The sequence below is a fragment of the Squalius cephalus genome, assembly GCF_949319135.1.
Source record: "Squalius cephalus genome assembly, chromosome: 9".
NCBI classification, from domain to species: domain Eukaryota; kingdom Metazoa; phylum Chordata; class Actinopteri; order Cypriniformes; family Leuciscidae; genus Squalius; species Squalius cephalus.
This window is the reverse complement of record NC_137130.1, coordinates 29,816,719-29,836,209: the sequence shown is the minus strand read 5'-3', so window position 1 is coordinate 29,836,209 and position 19,491 is coordinate 29,816,719. Positions and strand designations below refer to the sequence as shown.

The 19,491-nt window shown below is 35.3% G+C and overlaps 1 protein-coding gene across 1 annotated transcript in view; it reads left to right on the top strand.

Moving 5' to 3' along the window:
* Positions 1 to 216: 216 nt before the first annotated feature.
* epha3 (eph receptor A3) overlaps positions 217 to 19,491 on the top strand; it is a 130,472-nt gene continuing 111,197 nt past the window's right edge. The window contains exons 1-3 of the mRNA XM_079881675.1: positions 217 to 502; positions 9,389 to 9,453; positions 17,482 to 18,139. Of these exons, the coding sequence (XP_079737801.1) occupies positions 418 to 502; positions 9,389 to 9,453; positions 17,482 to 18,139 (808 nt within the window). The 5' untranslated portion in view covers positions 217 to 417. The remainder of the gene's footprint in view (positions 503 to 9,388; positions 9,454 to 17,481; positions 18,140 to 19,491) is intronic.

Here is a 19,491-nt window from a genome sequence, read left to right as displayed (position 1 = left end):
CATAAATTCCACAGTGTGACATACAGTAACTGGAATTTGATGAGCTGCCTGATGTGTTTTCGTCTTCTGTTCAATTTCCGAGAGATGACATGACCTCTGTTGAACCTGTCGGTCTAATAAAACGGCTCTGTCTGGCGTGTATAGGACCCAGCGAAAAAGGGAAGCTCCCGGTGAGAACTGGAAAGAGAGAGAGAGAGAGAGAGAGAGAGAGAGAGAGAGAGAGAGAGAGAGAGAGAGAGAGAGAGAGAGAGAGAGAGAGAGAGAGAGAGAGAGAGAGAGACTCCTCCTCGTCTCCAGTGTCAAACTTGACATCAGCCTCTGAGCCGAGAATGGTAACTTGTGTCGGAACAGAAGCCCTCACATGAGTGGCATGCTTCACGGAGTTATGTACCTTGTTTTGCCCCTTGAACTGCTATCATGGATTTCAAAACATTAATACTTTTCCTTTTTCTCTTCACGTTTATTTCCAGAGCAGAATTCATTATTCATCCGTCCAATGAAGGTAAGATAACGTCTGGAGTGAGAGACATATTATACACTCATCTCTGCTTATACTGTAGCGTGACTGTCCTAACAGTATTGTCAGTTGACTTGAGCTCGTCCATTCAGGGTTGTTTAATCTGCGTAGCGTTGACAGAGGAAATGAAATCGAAAGGAAGTGAAATAGTTACCTGCTTTACCTCCGATGCTCATCCAATAAGCCGCCGCGAATTTGATCATATTGGCTAATCGCTCGCTTATTCACTTTGTCAGACCAGCTGCTTCAAATGAACCGATTTGTTCTGGGAATCAATAATATCGCAGTTGTGCGCGAGACGCATTGACTTGATTTCGCGAGAAATAGCTACAAAGGAATCGCTGCAAATCAAACTTTGTGTTTTGTTTATTATTGTTTGTAAGGGTCACAGCTGGCTACAAGATATGAACATATTTTTAAACGATCGATCGGTTGGGAAAGCGAGAACGCGCACCGGCTGAGCGCGAAATTCAGTCCGAAAATCTGCCGAGCATTCAGCATAATCTTAATATGGGCTGTTGCCTATGTTTAAAGACTCTTTGTGCAGTTTATGTATTTGCACTTTCTTGATAATTAATAAATTGCTTTAAATATTTTGTATTTTTGCCGAGTAAATGATAGTCTAGCTATAGACCATGCGCTGCAAGTTTGTGCGCCGAGTTTATTTCAGTTACACTTGCGCTTTTGTTGTAATAGCCTACATGCAAACTTGCGCTTTTGTTGTAATAGCCTACATGCAATACTTCAATTTACTGAAAAGCCACAATTTGCTGCAAATGCACCCTTTGGACAAGCAGAGATTTACGTCGTAAGCAGGTATTTGTCACATATTTAGCTTAGGATGTTCTCCGTTTTATTTATTTATTTATGTATTGACATAAAGCACACGTTGATGCTACTGAAAGCATATTTTGAAGTAAAGCTGCTTACAGTGGAGGGTGGTTTTATGAATAGTCTATTCCTCAAAAAATATACATCTGAGTTTATTATCGACCTTGTTTAAAACCTCAGTCATGCCAATTGTCTAAAGTTAATCACATGAGTAGGCTAGTTATTAACTATATTGACACATATACTGCCATATTTAATTTTCATTTTCAATCACATATGGCGTATTGGATAATCTACACTTTAGGCCGACAATCTAAGGATATTTCAAATAAAGTGAACAATCAAAACAGTGGTCTGGGCCTTCTGCAAAGTAGTAAATAACTTAAAATCTACAGCCTATTAATATTTGGAGCCAGCAAAGTTAGGGACAGTATTAGCACTCTCATTTTTAACAACACTTAGGCCTATTATTTTTCTAGGACAATGTGTTTGTATTTTGACATCTTAACTTCCTTTATGAAACAACTGAAGAAGCGGCGGAGTCGAAATATACTAATATGCCTAAGCAACGAATATGTTTCATGTAATTTTATTAGGACTATTTACTTGAAATGCATTTGCATCCTGTTTGCATGTAGCCTATCTCCTGCTTATCCCTAACTGTTCAGTTCACACAGTGATTACAGTTTTGTCCCGTTCAAGTTTTTAAAGTCGTTCGAAAAAAAAAGGCTTAAAAATAGTGAGGCACTAAACCTTCGTGTAAAGCCCCTCTACCAATTACAAAAGTTTCCGTCAGTGTTGTCGCATATTCATTATAGCCCTATATATATATATATATATATATATATATATATAGGCCTATATATATATTGCCTACATATTTGCATTTCCAAAGCTTCAGGTGTTCTTTTGGCCTAATTAGAAAAAAAGAAATTTTTGCTAATCGTGTTCTATTGTGACGCGATATGATGGAGATATTGAGATATTCGTTTGGTGATATGTCTTTTCATGTTTGAGATTAAATTAAAAAATTAAAAAAGGCCCATTTGCTATTATTTAGTTTAGAATTCATATTTGTGTAGGCTGGAGTTTAGACTCTGATCTGTGTAGAAAAGATGAGAACATAAATGCTGTCAACTCAAGGTGATCTTCCTGATGTTTCAGGTTTAGCTGTCTGTTCTGTGTAACAGAGCGGCTTTTCTCTTTTATTGTGATTTATGGGCTGTGAATTACCTTTTGCTCAAATAGTATGTAATGGGACGTGTTTTTCACCAGAGAGTGTCAGTATAGAGCCGCAGCCATTGATATCATTGGAGCAAAGTGCTTTTTTACAGCTTTGAAGTCGCCTAATCAGCTCAAGTGTAATGTTTATAATCTCTTAATATGAATTTAATAATCAAAAAAGGTTTTTTTTTTTATTATGAACATATATGCCTACCTATATATATATATATATATATATATATATATATATATATATATATATATATATATATAAAGTGTTATAAAGTGTTAAACGTCAAGGCCATGATGACCTATAGCGTAATCGCGGTTCACATCCCGAATTGAATGTATTGACGCATTCATTACACATCGAGCAAAAAAAAAAAAAAAAGAAAAAAGAGGAAAAAAAGAGACTCATAAATCCTTTCAGAGGTTATATGTGATTCAAAAGTTATATCGATGCGAAGCGAGACTAAAGTAACTTATTTCCATTTATTTTCCCCAGGAAATAGCCTAAACTAAAGTTTGAAACGTGTTCATCTTTTTTTTTTTCTTTTTTTTTTTAATTTAGGTAAAATGGGACACTTTTGCCACTTTTTATTCAATTTTAATATTATTTAATCACAGGCTAACTTTCCTTGGTTAACAAATCCCATAGCCTAACGGTTGACCTGACACCTATTCATTTTTTCTTCTTCTCGAGCTGAAATGGGCCGATTTACTACATGGACCGTGCACTTTCACCCTAAACATCAGGTCGTAAAATAGGAATACTTATAATGGGCTAATAGAAACTTTAAAGTAAAGTCTTTAATACATTAAATTAATTTTAATAACCAAAACATTGTATAATGCACCGCATCGCGACCTCATTTGTGTCGGGTCCAGTGTGTTATTAGCATTTGTCGTTATAGGAAGATAAAATAAACGTAATCGTGAAACACATTACTATGTCATTTTCTTTTAACTGAGCAGAATTAAGCATTAACATAATTTTTAAAAGCCATAGCTAATGGTTTTTATTAACGATTGGAAAGTAGTGGGACAATTTAACAGAAAACTACAGCAGACTAGCCTACTAAAAACGACAACAACTATAAAACAACACCCATGTATAATAATATTAATAATAATAATAATAATAATAATAATATTAACAATAATAATAATACTTTAAAAGAAGTTGACTGACCAAATGACCTCTGTAATTTATTTAATGTAAGATAATTTCTGGTATACTAGGTATTTATAAAGGAATATGTTGATTATCACAGTAATAGTCTAAAAATATTCTGGACTATTTTTTTGTTTTGTTTTACTTCTATAGGCTATGTTTGAAAACAACAAAGTATCCACTTGAGGCCTACTTACACTGTCCTGTCTATGCACATGTCATGCAATATCACATTTAGCTCTTTTTTTGTTGCTCAGGACACAGTGTTTCTATTTAAAAGGGAAAAAAAAAATCCATTTATTTTATTTATTTATTTATTTATTTATTTATTTATTGTCTCATTTTTCAAACTCAAATTATGTTAATTTCCGATTATTAAGAGTAAATAAAATATTTTGTTTCATAGTTAAAATATATACATTCAACTTGATTGGTTTAAAGTTTATTTAATAAATAGTGGCAATTTTATTAATTAGTATCATTGAGTTTAATGCCAGCTTAGTATTTTATATATATATATATTTTAAGAAAAAAAACATGGAATTTGTTTTTTGGGGGGGATCTGGGCACACTGCCTAGTGAAACATACATCTGTGTAAAGAAGCAAATTAATTTTTCTGCTATTTAGCTTGGCCTTTGTGAGTCAAGCTTGTGGTGGGTAAACTTACAGTCTACTGTAATGCATATCGCCTATTCTACTGTCAGTACACTTACGGCAGACAGTTTTCCGAGCATGTGGGATTATAGCTAACAGTTGACCACATCCTTAGGACGATTTCAACGAAAATAACAAAAGTCTCATTGAAATATCTCAGGAAATCTTCACAAAGCTGATCAGCTCCAGAATAAAGCATCTGCCAAAAACATAAATATAGATGTAAACGAATCATACAACACAATTACGTTACTAGGGTTTCCATTTTCTAACTTGTGGCTAAAATGGCGCAGTACGCTCCGCTCGCTCAGACTATGTGATGGCAGCATCACGACATGGTGTGGTGTGATGTCATGGTGCACTAGTTTCCAGCTGGGACGTCTAATGTTTTGTGAGTGACGTTACTTTTCGGATGTGTGGAAAACTTGCTTACACATTTGAACGCATCAATACGCATACAGTATCATCAATATAACAGTTATGTGCGTGGTCATGCTGATGGGTTTTGGACAAAGATGGTGTGCAAAATAAGCTGTGATGATTCAGAGGGGCTGAGGCAGACACCCTGAGACTCGACTGAATTATTCATAGTGCAGAGGTTAATACTTCATTGCCATCTTGCAACCTTGGGCGGAACCTGCGATTAAGCTCAAGCCCTGTAATATGCTTTTGTTTTCTGTTTTGTTTATTTTTCATTGTTAAGTTAGGGAAATCAGGAGTGCCAAATGTTTTTGAATCTAAAACCCGAAATGTGGTTCGGCTTTAAAAGGAAGCCGTATATGATTGTGATAACATCCCTTACAAGTATTGACCTCTCGGAGAGTTATTTGCGATGTACGTGTGGGGTTCGCCGTGACCCTTGGGGTGTCTGTGGAGGTACACCAGCTGCACGCGAGGATCTAGTGTGGGTGAGAAAAGGGATCATTGGAGCAGCAGTGGGTATTTTGGACACACATATTGAAGCCTGTCGTGGTTACTCGAAAATCCTTTAAAAATAATCCGCCCGACCATGTGTCTTATACACCCACAGTCAGATTTTAATAAAGCCAGGCATGGAGTCCTCTGCTCTCCGAGGTGTTCAGACACCTGACTCTCATCTTAATTCAATAACAGATTTAATGAACTACCTGAGAGGTGAAGAGGACGCAGAGAAGAGAAGGCAGTGTGCCATTTACAGGCCATATGGTTCTCTTATACTCATGCAAACCTCCTTCAGATCGTAATCGACAACATGTTCACTGCTATGTTTAAGGTCAGTGGCAATATTCGGTGATCTCTTTATCCCTATTGCTTAAACACAGTCAAATCTGAAGAATGTGACAAGGCAATTGTGAAAGGGCGGTTTGTACCATACTAAAATGTTCACAAACAAGATGTCAAAGCAATTACATCTAGTTTTCTTTTTTGACATATATATGTGTGTGTGTGTGTGTGTGCGTGTATGTGTGTGTTTAGGTGTGTGTGAGTGTATAAATGTTAATTTTATTGAATTTTAGTTTAGTTTATTTAAATTTAAATGGTCCTGCCATGTGACAAATTCATTTTTAAAAGTACAAATATTCAGTGTAGTTTTTAATACAATGTCTTTAAAGCTGCTTGCATAGTATTTAAAAAAAATATTTTAGACTTTTGCTTGAACTAGTTGTAAATGCACTGTAAAAATATATATTTTCATGATTTGCTATCACACTTTTTTTCCTTTGTCAAACTAACTTAGATAATTAATGTGGTTCAGATAACATAATATTGTGTGTTTCTGTTGAGTAAACCAACTTCCTTCATTGTATTAACTAAACATTTTAATTTCATTGACCTCAATATTTTAAGGCAACCAGGCAACTTACTTTTTTAAGTTAAACCAACAATATTTTTTTACAGTGTGGATTTTCACAACAGGACATTTCAACTTACCTATAGTATTTATGTCATCTACCTAAAACGTTTTTATCTATTTAATCTGTAGATTGATGGGTAAAAGTAATGGGGCAGTTTTAATACTGATTCCTTGTCTTCTTTATTCTGTATTATGATCTCAATGTAAATATATATTTCACATTGAGCTGTTCTTGATAGTTTGTGAATGAAACATTACCATTGTCTCCATTGTCAGCACTGTGAATGTATTCGATCAGTGTGCCATGTGCTGATGAAAGGAAAACAATAGCTAGTAGTGCTGGGATGATACATTAGAGAGATACCCCTTGGCGGCCTGTGGTTGGAATCCTAGATTATTGTCTCACTCCTTTATTGATTTACCTATTTTGTCTGGTGTGGTTGGTTGGATAAAATGGCCGTTGAATCAGCTGTTCATAATTAGCCCTTTGTTTTGTGCTTAGACGCGTTGCTTGACGCTACGCTTCTTGTGGAGAGGTTGGGAATGACGTTGGCTGTGATTTCCTTCTCTTACAGCTGCAGAATTTGCCTCACCCATGTAGCTATCTAATTTTATGGTCTCAAATTTCCCTGGTCGGCTCAATTTGAGATGCCGGCTCGGCTCATTGAGAAATTTAAATTGGAACCAACGGAGCTGGATGCGATCTGCCATTATCTGACATAAGCAGATAGCTTTATTATACTTAATAGGGATCATCTACAGTTTGAGAACAGCCAGCTGTTTGGCCAGCACTCAGGTGCGGTGCCGTTTTGTGCTGGAATTTGATAATGGGGTCTCCAACAGACTCTCCTCAGAGCCCCTGATATATACACTATCTGTCAGAATTATAGATGCACCTGAGTGAATATATATATATATATATATATATATATATATATATTTTTTTTTTTTTTTTGTGATCTAAAAAAAATATATATATATAAAAAAAATGTATATAGTTACATTAGTTTTGTAGATACACAGGAAAATATAAATTGTCCCAGTGTATTTTCTTTTTATGAAACTAAAATGTTAAATTAATTGATTAAATTGATCTTAATTTAATGGATTTTAATTTAATTAAATTATTTTTATTTATTTAATTTAATTAAATATTTTAATTTAATCAAGAACAGATTACTTAAAATAAGTTATTACTCTATGAACTGTATGACATCATCAACCAATGTGGTTAAATGACAAATTTGAAATAGTCGTGACTAGCTAGTTGATTTCTCCAACGATGTATCATACTATAGTAGTTAAGCAGCGAGTTACGTCATTGTACAGAAAAACGCACCCCTGGTTGGACCAGATAAATAATGAAAATTCTCTATCATAAATGTGAACTTTAACATTTTTTAAAGGCATCTCATTCATGAAGTTGGTTGAGTGAATGCAGAGTGTTCAGAGCTGAAATCTAGACAAAAAAAACAAAAACAAAAAAAAAGAGATAAAAAAGTAAAATTTGTGTTATTTAAATTTTGATGACTTAACCATTCTTCTGAAATGTGGAAAACAATAAATGAGTAAATAATAATAAATATTAAAGAATGAAATTTTTTTTTGACTGGTACCAGGAACAAACCGGTTACAGTGTACTGTCTCTGACTGAGACGTCATGTCAAGCTTTGTGATAATTTTGAGATAAATATTGGCATTGAAGTACACTTAAAATAAATGTTTATGTCATCCATATCCCATATGTCCATTTGTGATTTGGCTGGATGTCTCCTTGCCATCGCTGTAAGGAGAATGAGTGACACCGCTATTAGTTGAGGCCATAGACGCCATGCTGAGTGCCCACATGTCATCTGGGATTATGCGTTTACTGTACTCCGACCGAGGCTTTTGTTCTTTCCCTTTGTGCCCGTAGAAGCCTTGCTCAATCAAACAGGAGTCGTTGTTACGAGAGCAGGAGACACTGAGATGTCAAGAGCTTGTCACGACCTTCTCCGCTTTAGCACACCACGCCGGCAGCCAGACGTTTTAAATAATGCAGTAATATTTCCTCTCTGTTGTCTCCCAGTGTTTTATTTTCCCTTCTCTTTTGTGTTTTTTAGTGCTGGGCAACGATTAATCTCAATCAAAATAAAAGTGTGTGTAATGTGTATAATTATTTTGTATATATAAATACACACAATATGCATGTATATATTTAAGAAATATGTGCATTTATATACTGTATATATATTTATATATAATTTATATTATATATAAATATCAATATTTTATATATAAATAACAAATTTTTCTTAAATATATACATGCATGTGCGTATATTTATATATACAAAATAATTATACACATTAAACACAGACATATTATGTAAACGCAAGCTTTTATTTTGGATGCGATTAATCGCGATTAATCGTTGCCCAGCACTAGTTTTTTTCTTTTCTTGGCTTTTCTTGCTGTTTATTTAATTTTAAATGAATTGGATTTGACAAGGGTTTGATAATGTGTTTAATAAAAAATGAAAATGGCTATAAAAACAGAAATAAATATTGAACACAAAGACAGATACAGATTAAACATTGTATGAACCTAATAAAACAATAACGTATGAATTTTTAGTTTGCATGAATGAGAAAAACAGTAATAAGTCAAATATGAATGGAAAATAAAGGATATGTCCTTTTTATTTATAAATAAGTGATAGTAAAAAAAAAAAAAAAAAAAATCATGCACTAGCAAACCGTGGAGAGCAACAATCTCTTATCAGCATATCGAAAGCCATTCAGCTTGTCAGATGAAAGAAACTATTTTTGATTTGTTTTCCTTAGAGATACCTATCACTCTGACACACACAAGATCAACGTTTGGTCAGACATTAAAGACCCCGTGCACAGGCTAACAAGGCTAACTTTTCTCCGTCCAGTTAAAGCTAGCACGGCGTACTGAAAAATGTTGGTTTGAAGGATGAGTGCGTTGACTCCATTGTTTGTTTAATTGGATTGTGGCACAAGAGCAGCACAGCTGAGTAAATACTGTGTTGATCGGGACGCTGCACACTGAGAGCTGTATCCCGCTCCGAGTGGGGGGAGTGAAACTGGATCTAAAAAGGGATAACTGCTCATTTGTTTCTCTCCCCTTCTCTCTCCTTCTCTACAGTTAACCTGTTGGACTCCAAAGCAAGCCAAGGGGAGCTGGGGTGGATATCATCCCCATCCCATGGGGTGAGTGTTGCAGACATAATCCATATTTCTTAGTGGAAAAGAAGAGAACAGAGATTGCATGCTTTGAGGATGTTGTTGGGGAGCCAAAACAATGCGCAAAGTTTTTTTTTAAAGATGTGGAAACTATTTAGGCTTTCACTAAAATGAATTAGATTTTAACAGATGCAATTAGAATTCTATTTATATAAATCATTCTGTAACACTTTACAGTAAGGTCCATTAGTTAACATAGTTCATGTATTAACTAACATGAACTAACAATGAGTAATATATTTGTTACTGTATTAGTTAATCATTGTTAACGTTGGTTAATAAAATATAGCTGTTCATTGCTTTTTCGTGCTAGTTCACAGTGTCAACAAATGTTAACAAATACAACCTTTGATTTTAATAATGCATTAGTAAATGTTGAAATTAATATTAACTAAGAATAATAAATGCTGTAGAAGTATTGTTCATTCTTAAGTTCATGTTAACTAAGGTAGTTAACTAATGAACTTTATTGTAAAGTCTTACCAATCATTCTAATATGCTGAGGTTCTGTTCAAGAAACATTTCTTATTATTATAAATGTTGAGTTTTTGCCGATGAATATGTTTCGGAAACCGTGGTACACAACCATTCAAAAGTTTAGATTAGTAGTTTAGATTAAGTAAGATAAAAAAAGAAAAGAAATAATGAACTTTCTATTCATCAAAATATCTTGAAAAGAAATATATCATCAGGATAATAAACCATTTTTAAAAACTGAGCACAAATAATAATTATAATGTAGCATTAGCATATTCGAACGATTTCAGTGTGACAAAATATTGACCGGCAATACGGTACAGATTAACATATATCATAAACATATAAGGCCAAAGGTATGTTTTTCCTGTCAGTGTAGAACAACTCTTGGTACTTTATTTTTGTTGTCAAAACCTCAAGGTCACAACTTCCGATAATAACCCTGTTTATTTGTCGAGTTGTACAGGTATTGGTCTCAAGGGCTACTCAGACCAAATCATTCTTTCAACTTTATTATGTGTTAAAATGACTTGTTGGCAGTTGCTAAAGGTAATCCAGTAATTTGTTCCATATAGCTGCCAAACCTAGTTTCCCCTCGTTCTTTTTTACTGTTGGCACAGTAAAATGTGAAGCTTTCCTTCCTTAGACGCAAGGGAGAAGAAAAGCGAAAGTAAAGAAAAAGAAAAACACGAAGCAAAAAAAGAAAAAAAGTATTTTGCATTTTAAATTAAGTGCTTTTTAATGTAGAGAGCATTTATGGAAAATTGAGTAATTGCACTAATTTGCTAGATTAATTTCGAAACGTTCATAAGTTCAACAGAGAAAGCATCATTAATCTTTACAATAGCCATAAAGGTGATTTAGGATGAAAAAATAAATCCCTCGCAGATATGTGCCGAATGCTCTGGGATTTATTAAGTCGACGTGTAAGCCATTGTCACGACTACAGCGAAGATCAGGCTCTCAAGGTGAATTAACTCTAATTACTCAGGACTTGTCCCTAGTTTGGAGCGATAAGCATTTTGCCCCTGAAAGCTATGCCCTTAAAAATGATTTGAAATAATGTGGCACTGCAGTGCTGACACTGACGGATGGGCCGCCCACCTTCTGCCAGTGTAAGCACATATCGGCCCGGTTAAAGCAAATTAAGAACTAAGCCCATCGGACGCTCAGATAAGGCCAGTAAATATAAATGGGCCCTGCACAGAGCTCTTTAAACATGTTTATTATGGCCTTTCCAAATTGCATCAGGCCTCAGCCTGGGATTCATTACCCACGGCAGTCGGATTACTCTGTCTGCCCGTATGAAACTGCTGCGAACTGTTGCGTTGCTTTGAGGACCCTACACAATTGTTTTTGGAGTTGTTAAAAGCATCTTTGCTGTGGCGTCTGTGGAGACACCGATTAGAGCATGATTGGTGGTTGTAGTTTTGGGGTTTGGAATGCCTCGTTTCTCCTCAGGAACAGAAAAAAGTGCAAATGTCTCTTGAACACCGCCTTGGCTTGGCATTGGCATTGTTTTTAATTCCATTTAAGATTTTGAATGAATCATCTCTCGCTGAGGGAGTATCGGTGGCTGTACTGGATAGTTGGCCAGAAATGTAAATATTTAGAGCCGCAAATATAGATTGGCTGAATGTTTTTCATCGGTTAGTGTAGCAGAATTAGTTTTTGAAATTCTAATGTACTTTTTTTTTTAGAAGAAAAACAAACATATTACTAACTAATTGTAGTCCAAATACATGATGAAAACTGTAGTTGTTTATCACAGATTTGAATATGATAATCAAGTATATAAAAATGCGAAGAGAACAAAACAAGTATGTTATTATGTTGAAAATTTGTCATCAACAAAATGAAGTGCATTGAACATTAAACTGGGGTTTGTAAAAAAAAAACTGCAGGGTTTTTTAAGTTGATGAAAAGGATAATAAATGAAACCATAAAAATGCAACAAGAAAAAAATTAATAAAAACAAAACACAAAAAGTATTTTTTTTAATTTGTTGTGCTGTGTGGCCTCTGACTTTCAGAACATACATTTTACATGCAATAGTAAAAAATGAATGAGAGGAATCATTTACTGCCATTTTGTGAAAATTAATCATGTAATCAATAAAAATGTTACTGTAGTGTGATTATGAGTATTTTAAAATGTAATATAATCTAATTACAAGTATATATTTTTTTAGATCTGATTACATTATCCAGATTACATATTATCAGTTACTACCCAGCAATGTATATATGATTTGATTGATTTGTCCAAATTAATATATTATGATAAACACACACACACACACACACACACACACACACACACACACACACACACACACACACATTATTATTATAATACAGTGAATTACATTTTATTTTTCTATTTTATTTAGAATTTGATGCAAAAGAAAAAAATATTTATACCATTATTCATATTCTTTTTTGCATCAAACTACACATTGTGCACATCAACATCCCTTCATAACATACTTCCTCGTCTTATTTTGGTCTCTTCAAATCTGCAGTAGAAGCTCAAGATCTCAAGCATCTTAGCATAATCAACTGAGACAAAATAGGCAGCAAACACACACTTTTCATTATGCATTGTAAGTCACACTCTGCCAGTGCCCGCAGCGAAAGACAATATTTCCAACATGATGCTGAAACTCATTTAGTTCCCCCCCTGAAAAGAAACCGTGAAAGGTCTCCAGCTGTACAAAGTGCAAAGAAAACCCCCTCTATAAAGGTGGATTAGCACGTCATATGGCCACAGCGGGTGAGCGGGTGAGCGGGCAGCACACAATGTGTTATGGTAAAAGCTGTGATGAAAAGGTATTGACTGATCGGGTACAGTTGTTGCTGTGACCTAGTGCAGGAAATCCTAGATGGTGAAGCACTTGGCCTCACGGATAAACAAAAGTCTTTTTTAGTTTTCTTTTTGGAGTGATTTGTGTCTTAAATTTAGTTAGGTGTTTGCAATATAAAATGTATGAGTTTATGCTTCTTGAACAGCATTGGGTAAACTGCTTTGAAACTGTAGATTCTTAAGATACTAGCTACACATAAATTAAGGTAATTTAGTAAGCTAGTAGTTAGCTACGCAACTAGCAATCTTCAAAAGAAGCTAATTACACTGAAGATAGTGTGCTTGTAGTGTACAGTACATTCAGTGTTCTTTCTTTCTTTCTTTCTTTCTTTCTTTCTTTCTTTCTTTCTTTCTTTCTTTCTTTCTTTCTTTCTTTCTTTCTTTCTTTCTTTCTTTCTTTCTTTCTGTGTGTCTATAATATGTTTGCTTAATTATACTGAATGTAATGTACACTTGTAGTGTACTTCAAATCTTAAATTAGTTTTTAAACTGTATTTTCATATATAATATTACTAAAAGGCCACTTTAGATACTTAAAGAGAGTACACATTCAACACTTTCATGTTTCTTAACGCACTTAAGTTGACATTTATAAAAGTGTGCTTAGTAATAATGCCAAATTAAAGATTGTACACATTAAATCATTGTTTTAATCTTTTGTTGTGCTTTAAAGAAGTACACATTTGATGAGTTGACTAACATACTAAGCACATGTAAAGCACTTATAGTTTTAACTGTACTGTGTTATTCAGTATTGCATTTAAAGTTACAATGTATTTTATAGTGTAATATATTTTAAAGTATTTTTGTATTTACCATAAATGCTTATCATTAAATATGGCAGTGTACTTTAACCATATTTTAAAGACAATAGAAGTAATTATGAAATGACATACAAAGATTTATTCAAGTCGTACCTAAGTGGGTCAAAAAAAAAAAATCACTCAAAGTCTAACCAATAGCTTTTAAAATGAATTTAAACAATAATATATTTTCATATAATTGCATGCAATTAAGTGTTCAGAAACATTACATTCAGTTTGCACTTGTATATTCTTTTAAATAATATTATTTCAGTATTACGCACTCTTTTTAAAAGTATGCTGAAGTGTACTTCTTTTTCACTTGTAATAAAGCAGTATTTGCCAGATAACAGTTTACGGTAGCATTTTATTTTATAGTCCTGTTCCACATGTCATACTATTATAGTGATTACAATAACTGGATAATAACTAGATACTAATACTGAACCTACCCTAAACCTAACCTCCTTAACCCATGTATATATTACCCAGTACTTTCTAAGGCAAGTACACTGTAAGTACACGTAAGTGCATGTGTTGTAAAATAAAGTGCAACCCATTTTGATATAAAAAGATGCAAAATGATTTTTATACATACAATGTTTCTGCATAGAATCTTCTTTTTTATTTATGTATGTGTAAGGGAAACAATATTGTGTATTTGATTATTAAATCATTTTGCAATACACTAACAAAAAACAGTGATCTAGTTTTTTTTTTTTTTTTTTTTTTTTGTCATTCTTTATCGATACTTGTTGGGGGGAAAATTAGCTTGTTACTGGAAAAACTGCACTTTTGAATGTACTGTAGCTAAGTTACTGTTAAGCTACTGAAAACTGTAAGTGGCTCCCCAACATTGCTATTGAAGAAAGAAAATCAATGTTAAATTAATTTAAATGGTTTCCAATTGAGAAAAAAAGTGTGTTAAAAATAAATAACAAAAGCTAGCATTAGCTTATCTTCAGCTAAATCATGTCACTTACAATTTAATGCCACTGCAGCTTGGAATGATGTGTTTTCTTAGCGGATATCAAGCACTCACTGCACAAGTTGTGTCGATTAGTACAAATGTGTATTTTTACAGCAAGCAATTTCCTTTACTACTGTACATCTCCTGTGTACCCATAAGCATATCCTACCTCTATGGCCTCACCGGCATCCCAGCGTTCAGACTCATGGAGTCCTCACAAACAGAATCCGCTCCAGTTTTGTCCATTATAATGAAGAGAGCGGGATTTGATCTAGAGAAACTGTGCGCACCTATTCAGAAAATGTGCATGTGATACCAGCAAAAGCCTGCAGTATATCTCAGTCTTCGCTAACTAATGCAATTCCATTGTAATATGAGCGAGGAGGATTATAATTTTATTAAATATCTGTCTGAAACATAAGCTCTGCTCCACTTTGTCCACAAGTGCCAGGGAATCTATTAGTTTAAAGTACCAGTTGGCCTGTGTACACACTGAGTGTACACAGGGGGAAGTTGGGCCGCAGCCCTGTCAAATGTACCAACTGCTGATTTCCTCGTTTCTCTGCTGCTTTCCTTGCTGGAGGGGGATTATATTGTAAAGTGATATTCGGAGAAACCCAAAGTCATCTTCAGTCTGCCCGTCGAGTGTTAAGTTGCAAAGCGCAGGGCTGACGTCTCCCGCTGTGGCGAAGGAAATAAAGATTGGTGTCCAATCGTAACCTGGTGCTCTCCGAGAAATCAATGCAGCCTTTAGAAGCTGCTGTCCGTAAAAGAGATATCCAGGCAAGGCTTTTACAGTTTTCCCCTCTCTATAAGCGGGTGTTATGCATTATAAAGTAGAAGTTATTTGAAGGAGATTGGCTTGTGCTGGTAATGATGTCATTCATGGCAGCAGACAGTCCACACTATATTCTCAAGTGTGTGTGATTTACACATCGTATATGATGTTTCATTTATTTTGGCAGCCATGGTTTCAGTACAGTCATTCTTTACAGTTTGATAATGCGACACAGCCCAGGCACCTGGACTTCATTTGGAGCATCAGCTATGCTGGTGAACACCGATTGGCTCAGTAAATAACCCTGAGACAAATGACCAGCTGAAATTTCCATTGATTTATGTCAGTTTGCATCATATTTGTTCACTTCACAACTTCATAAACACAATATCAGAAGTAGATTCCATTGTTTTATCATCATAACGCCTCATTTAGATCCTGCCTTAAAGCCAGGCCCGCAAATTTCAGAATCGGGATGCCTATTATTCATTCATTCAAGTAATACTCCATTCAATTTTGTCATCTCGATCTTTCAGTGAAACTTTGTTATGTGTTTCTATGTGAATATATAGTGAAGTGTAATTTACTCCTGTGATCAAAGCTGAATTTTCAGCATCATTCCTCCAGTCTTCAGTGTCGCATGATTCTTCAGAAATCATTCTAATGTGATGATTTGATGCTCAAGAAACATTTCTCATTATTATCATTGCTGAAAACAGTTTTATTTCAGGATTCTTTGATGAATAGAAAGTTCAAAAGAACAGAATTGATCTGAAATAGAAAGCTTTTGTAACATAAAACACTACTGTTCAAAAGTTTGGGATCAGTAAGAATTTATTTCACATTTTTTGGGGGAAATAAATAAAATAAATCAATACTTTTATTCATCAAGGATAAATTAAATTGATCAAAAGTTACAATAAAGACATGTATGATTCAATTTCAAATAAAAAGAAATGCTTTCTATTCATCAAATAGTCCTGAAAAACAAATTGTTTTCAATATTTATAATAATAATGAATGTTTTTTGAGCATCAAATCCGCATATTAGAATGATTTCTGAAGGATCATGTGACACTGAAGACAGAAGCAATGACGCAAATAAATTCAGCTTTGATCACTGGAATAAAATACATTTGAAAATATATTAAAATCGATTTTTTTTTTTTTTTTAAATTTTTTTTTTTAATTGTCATAATATTTAACAATATTACTGTTTGTTGTTGTTGTTGTTGTTGTATTTTTAATCAAATGCAGCCTTGGTGAGCAGAAGAGACTTCTTTTAAAAACATTAAAAATCTTACCGATCCAAAACTTTTGAACGGCAGTATATATATATATATATATATATATATATACTGTAGGTGCATTTCAGAAATTGGTTTTCCACATAGCATTAATTATGAAATATCCCACAATATGCATTCAAATATGTGGTTGGAATTCCAGCTGTCAATGAATTCAGTCAGTTTACTTTTCTTCCAAAATAAAGGCTGTTTATCTTACAATGTGATGCAAAACAATGCATAAAATTCTTGAGGTCTGAAAAGGAACTTTTTTGGGTGTTTCATTAAGCACCCTCACAGTTGAAACACAAATAGGCAATTCTTCAGTCTCAGGGCACACTTGTTCTGCCGGGTAATGAACAGCTCGCAGCCACTCCAGAGGCCTTGTCTCACTCAGCCAAGGGCTTTTATAAACTTCAGCTTGACAGAGAGCCATATACTGCTCCATTATTGTAATAGAAAACACTGCCTCTCAGTTCATCATTTATTCTGCTTTGTGTACGTTAAACCTCAAGACTTCTGGCCGCATTGTGACTTCGGACACCCCAAGTAACAAAACAAAATGATTTGTCAGGCTCGCCTTACAAGGGAGAGTGCTCAGAGTGGAAGGCCTCGTTAATTACGCACCACATTAATTATATGAACAGGGGAGATGTTAACTTGAAACAATTCATTATTCCAAATGTGTTTGAGAAATAAATAAGCCCGCTGTTCAGGTGTTTTACATTTGTCTCGCTTCCGCTGAAATGTAGGAGTACAGTAGCCGTTCGCTTTCCTCGGAATAGATTTGATTAACTTCTTTCTCGTTTTTTGCAGTGGGAGGAAATTAGCGGTGTGGATGAGCACTACACACCCATCCGGACCTTCCAGGTGTGCAACGTGATGGAGTACAGCCAGAACAACTGGTTGAGGACCAACTGGATTCCTCGTAATTCCGCGCAGAAGATCTATGTGGAGCTGAAGTTTACCCTGAGAGACTGCAACAGTATTCCCATGGTCCTGACCTGCAAAGAGACGTTCAACTTACACTACCTGGAGACAGATGAAGACCAGGGAAGTAAGTTCCGTGAGCACCAGTTCTCCAAAATAGACACCATCGCCGCCGATGAGAGCTTTACTCAGATGGACCTAGGCGACCGCATCCTGAAGTTAAACACTGAGGTGCGTGAGGTGGGGCCCATGACTAAGAAGGGCTTTTACCTGGCTTTCCAGGACGTGGGAGCATGCGTGGCCCTGGTTTCGGTGCGGGTGTACTTTAAAAAATGCCCGTTTACAGTGAGGAACCTGGCTATGTTTCCTGACACGGTACCCACGGACTCTCAGTCGCTGGTGGAGGTTAGGGGCTCCTGCGTCAACAATTCCAGGGAGGAGGATCCACCAAAAATGTACTGCAGCACTGAGGGAGAGTGGCTGGTGCCTATTGGGAAATGCCTGTGCAACATAGGTTACGAGGAGCGGGGAGTCGCATGCCAAGGTAGAGTTTTTCTCTCACATGCACACTTTTCTCCTTTACAGTGCCTTTTTCATTTCACGGCCCATTTTCTTCCTTTCATCAGTGTAATGTACTAGCACCAGCTCTGTAGACAGCAGCTCTAAATAGGACAACTGAGTGTTTCCCTGGAATACCATTCATTTGTTTATGCTGCTCATTGTCTGTAATGGCGAAGCATTTGGCTCACGATGGAAATGTTTCTAAACTCCATGGTGAGTTGAGTATCTGTCCCGCACTCTGAGTGCAAATGGATTTTTCCCAGATATGGACACACCTCTGATCTGTCAGACATGCTCTGGAGAGAGGAATATGAGAGTTCTGTGTAACCGAGGACAGAGAAGATCTGTGGTGCAGACCCCCTTAAAAGGCATCTTGAAGCAGTTAAGCTTGTGAAACACTTCTCTGCATCACCTCATCAGACACACAAATAGATGGACGTTAGTCATTGAAGATGGATAAGCGTGTGTGTGTGTTTGATGTAAAGCATGTGAGACTTCATGTGACTTTTTATTGTCTAAAGACACAAATTCTCTTCATATACTCATATTTAAACATTATAAACTGATGAAAAGAGAATATCTTGGCAATCATTCTTTGTCTCGCATTAGATAGAGGATCAGATTGAGTTGTAATGCTAGAGTTTGGGTTTAGATGTAAATGGCGTTTGTGCAAAAATTTTACCTTTAGCGGTACAACATCTTGTCACAGGGGCAGTATCCTTACTTAGGGGTTCCTTATTTATCATTAAAAGGTTCAAAGTAGTACCTTAAAGATACAAATGACTATTTTAAGGGACTAATATGCTCCTTTAGGGGTAGACAAGGTACAAAGTTGTCCTTTTAAGGGTACTTCCCCAGTGACAAGCTGTTGTACCCCTAATGGTACAGATTTTGGACATTTTTCTAACACTGTGGACACTGTGTTTTACATCAAGTTAACTTTAAAAGAAGTTCGATTTAAAAACAATGACCCCTACGTTTGCACTATTTGAACCCAAAAACATGTCCAGAATGGTGCATAAGGCAGTTTGCCTTTTCTGAACCACTATGGCTGGTCAATTACACTATTTGCATCATTAACATTATTAATGCCCCTTTGAATTTTCCACCTAAACTTAATACGCACAAAACCACATTTGCGTTTGTCTGAAGCAGATGCATTGAAAGAATGCAGAGCTGCTCTCAAACACAATTTATACAGAGAGAAGCAGTCATGAGAAATAGTCAGGAACATGCTCAGGAATGGGAATGCGATCAATAGTGATTCAGTTCCAAAAGTTATGCTGTTATTGCATTTTATACCAATTATGAACTCTGTTGTACTTACTTCATAGA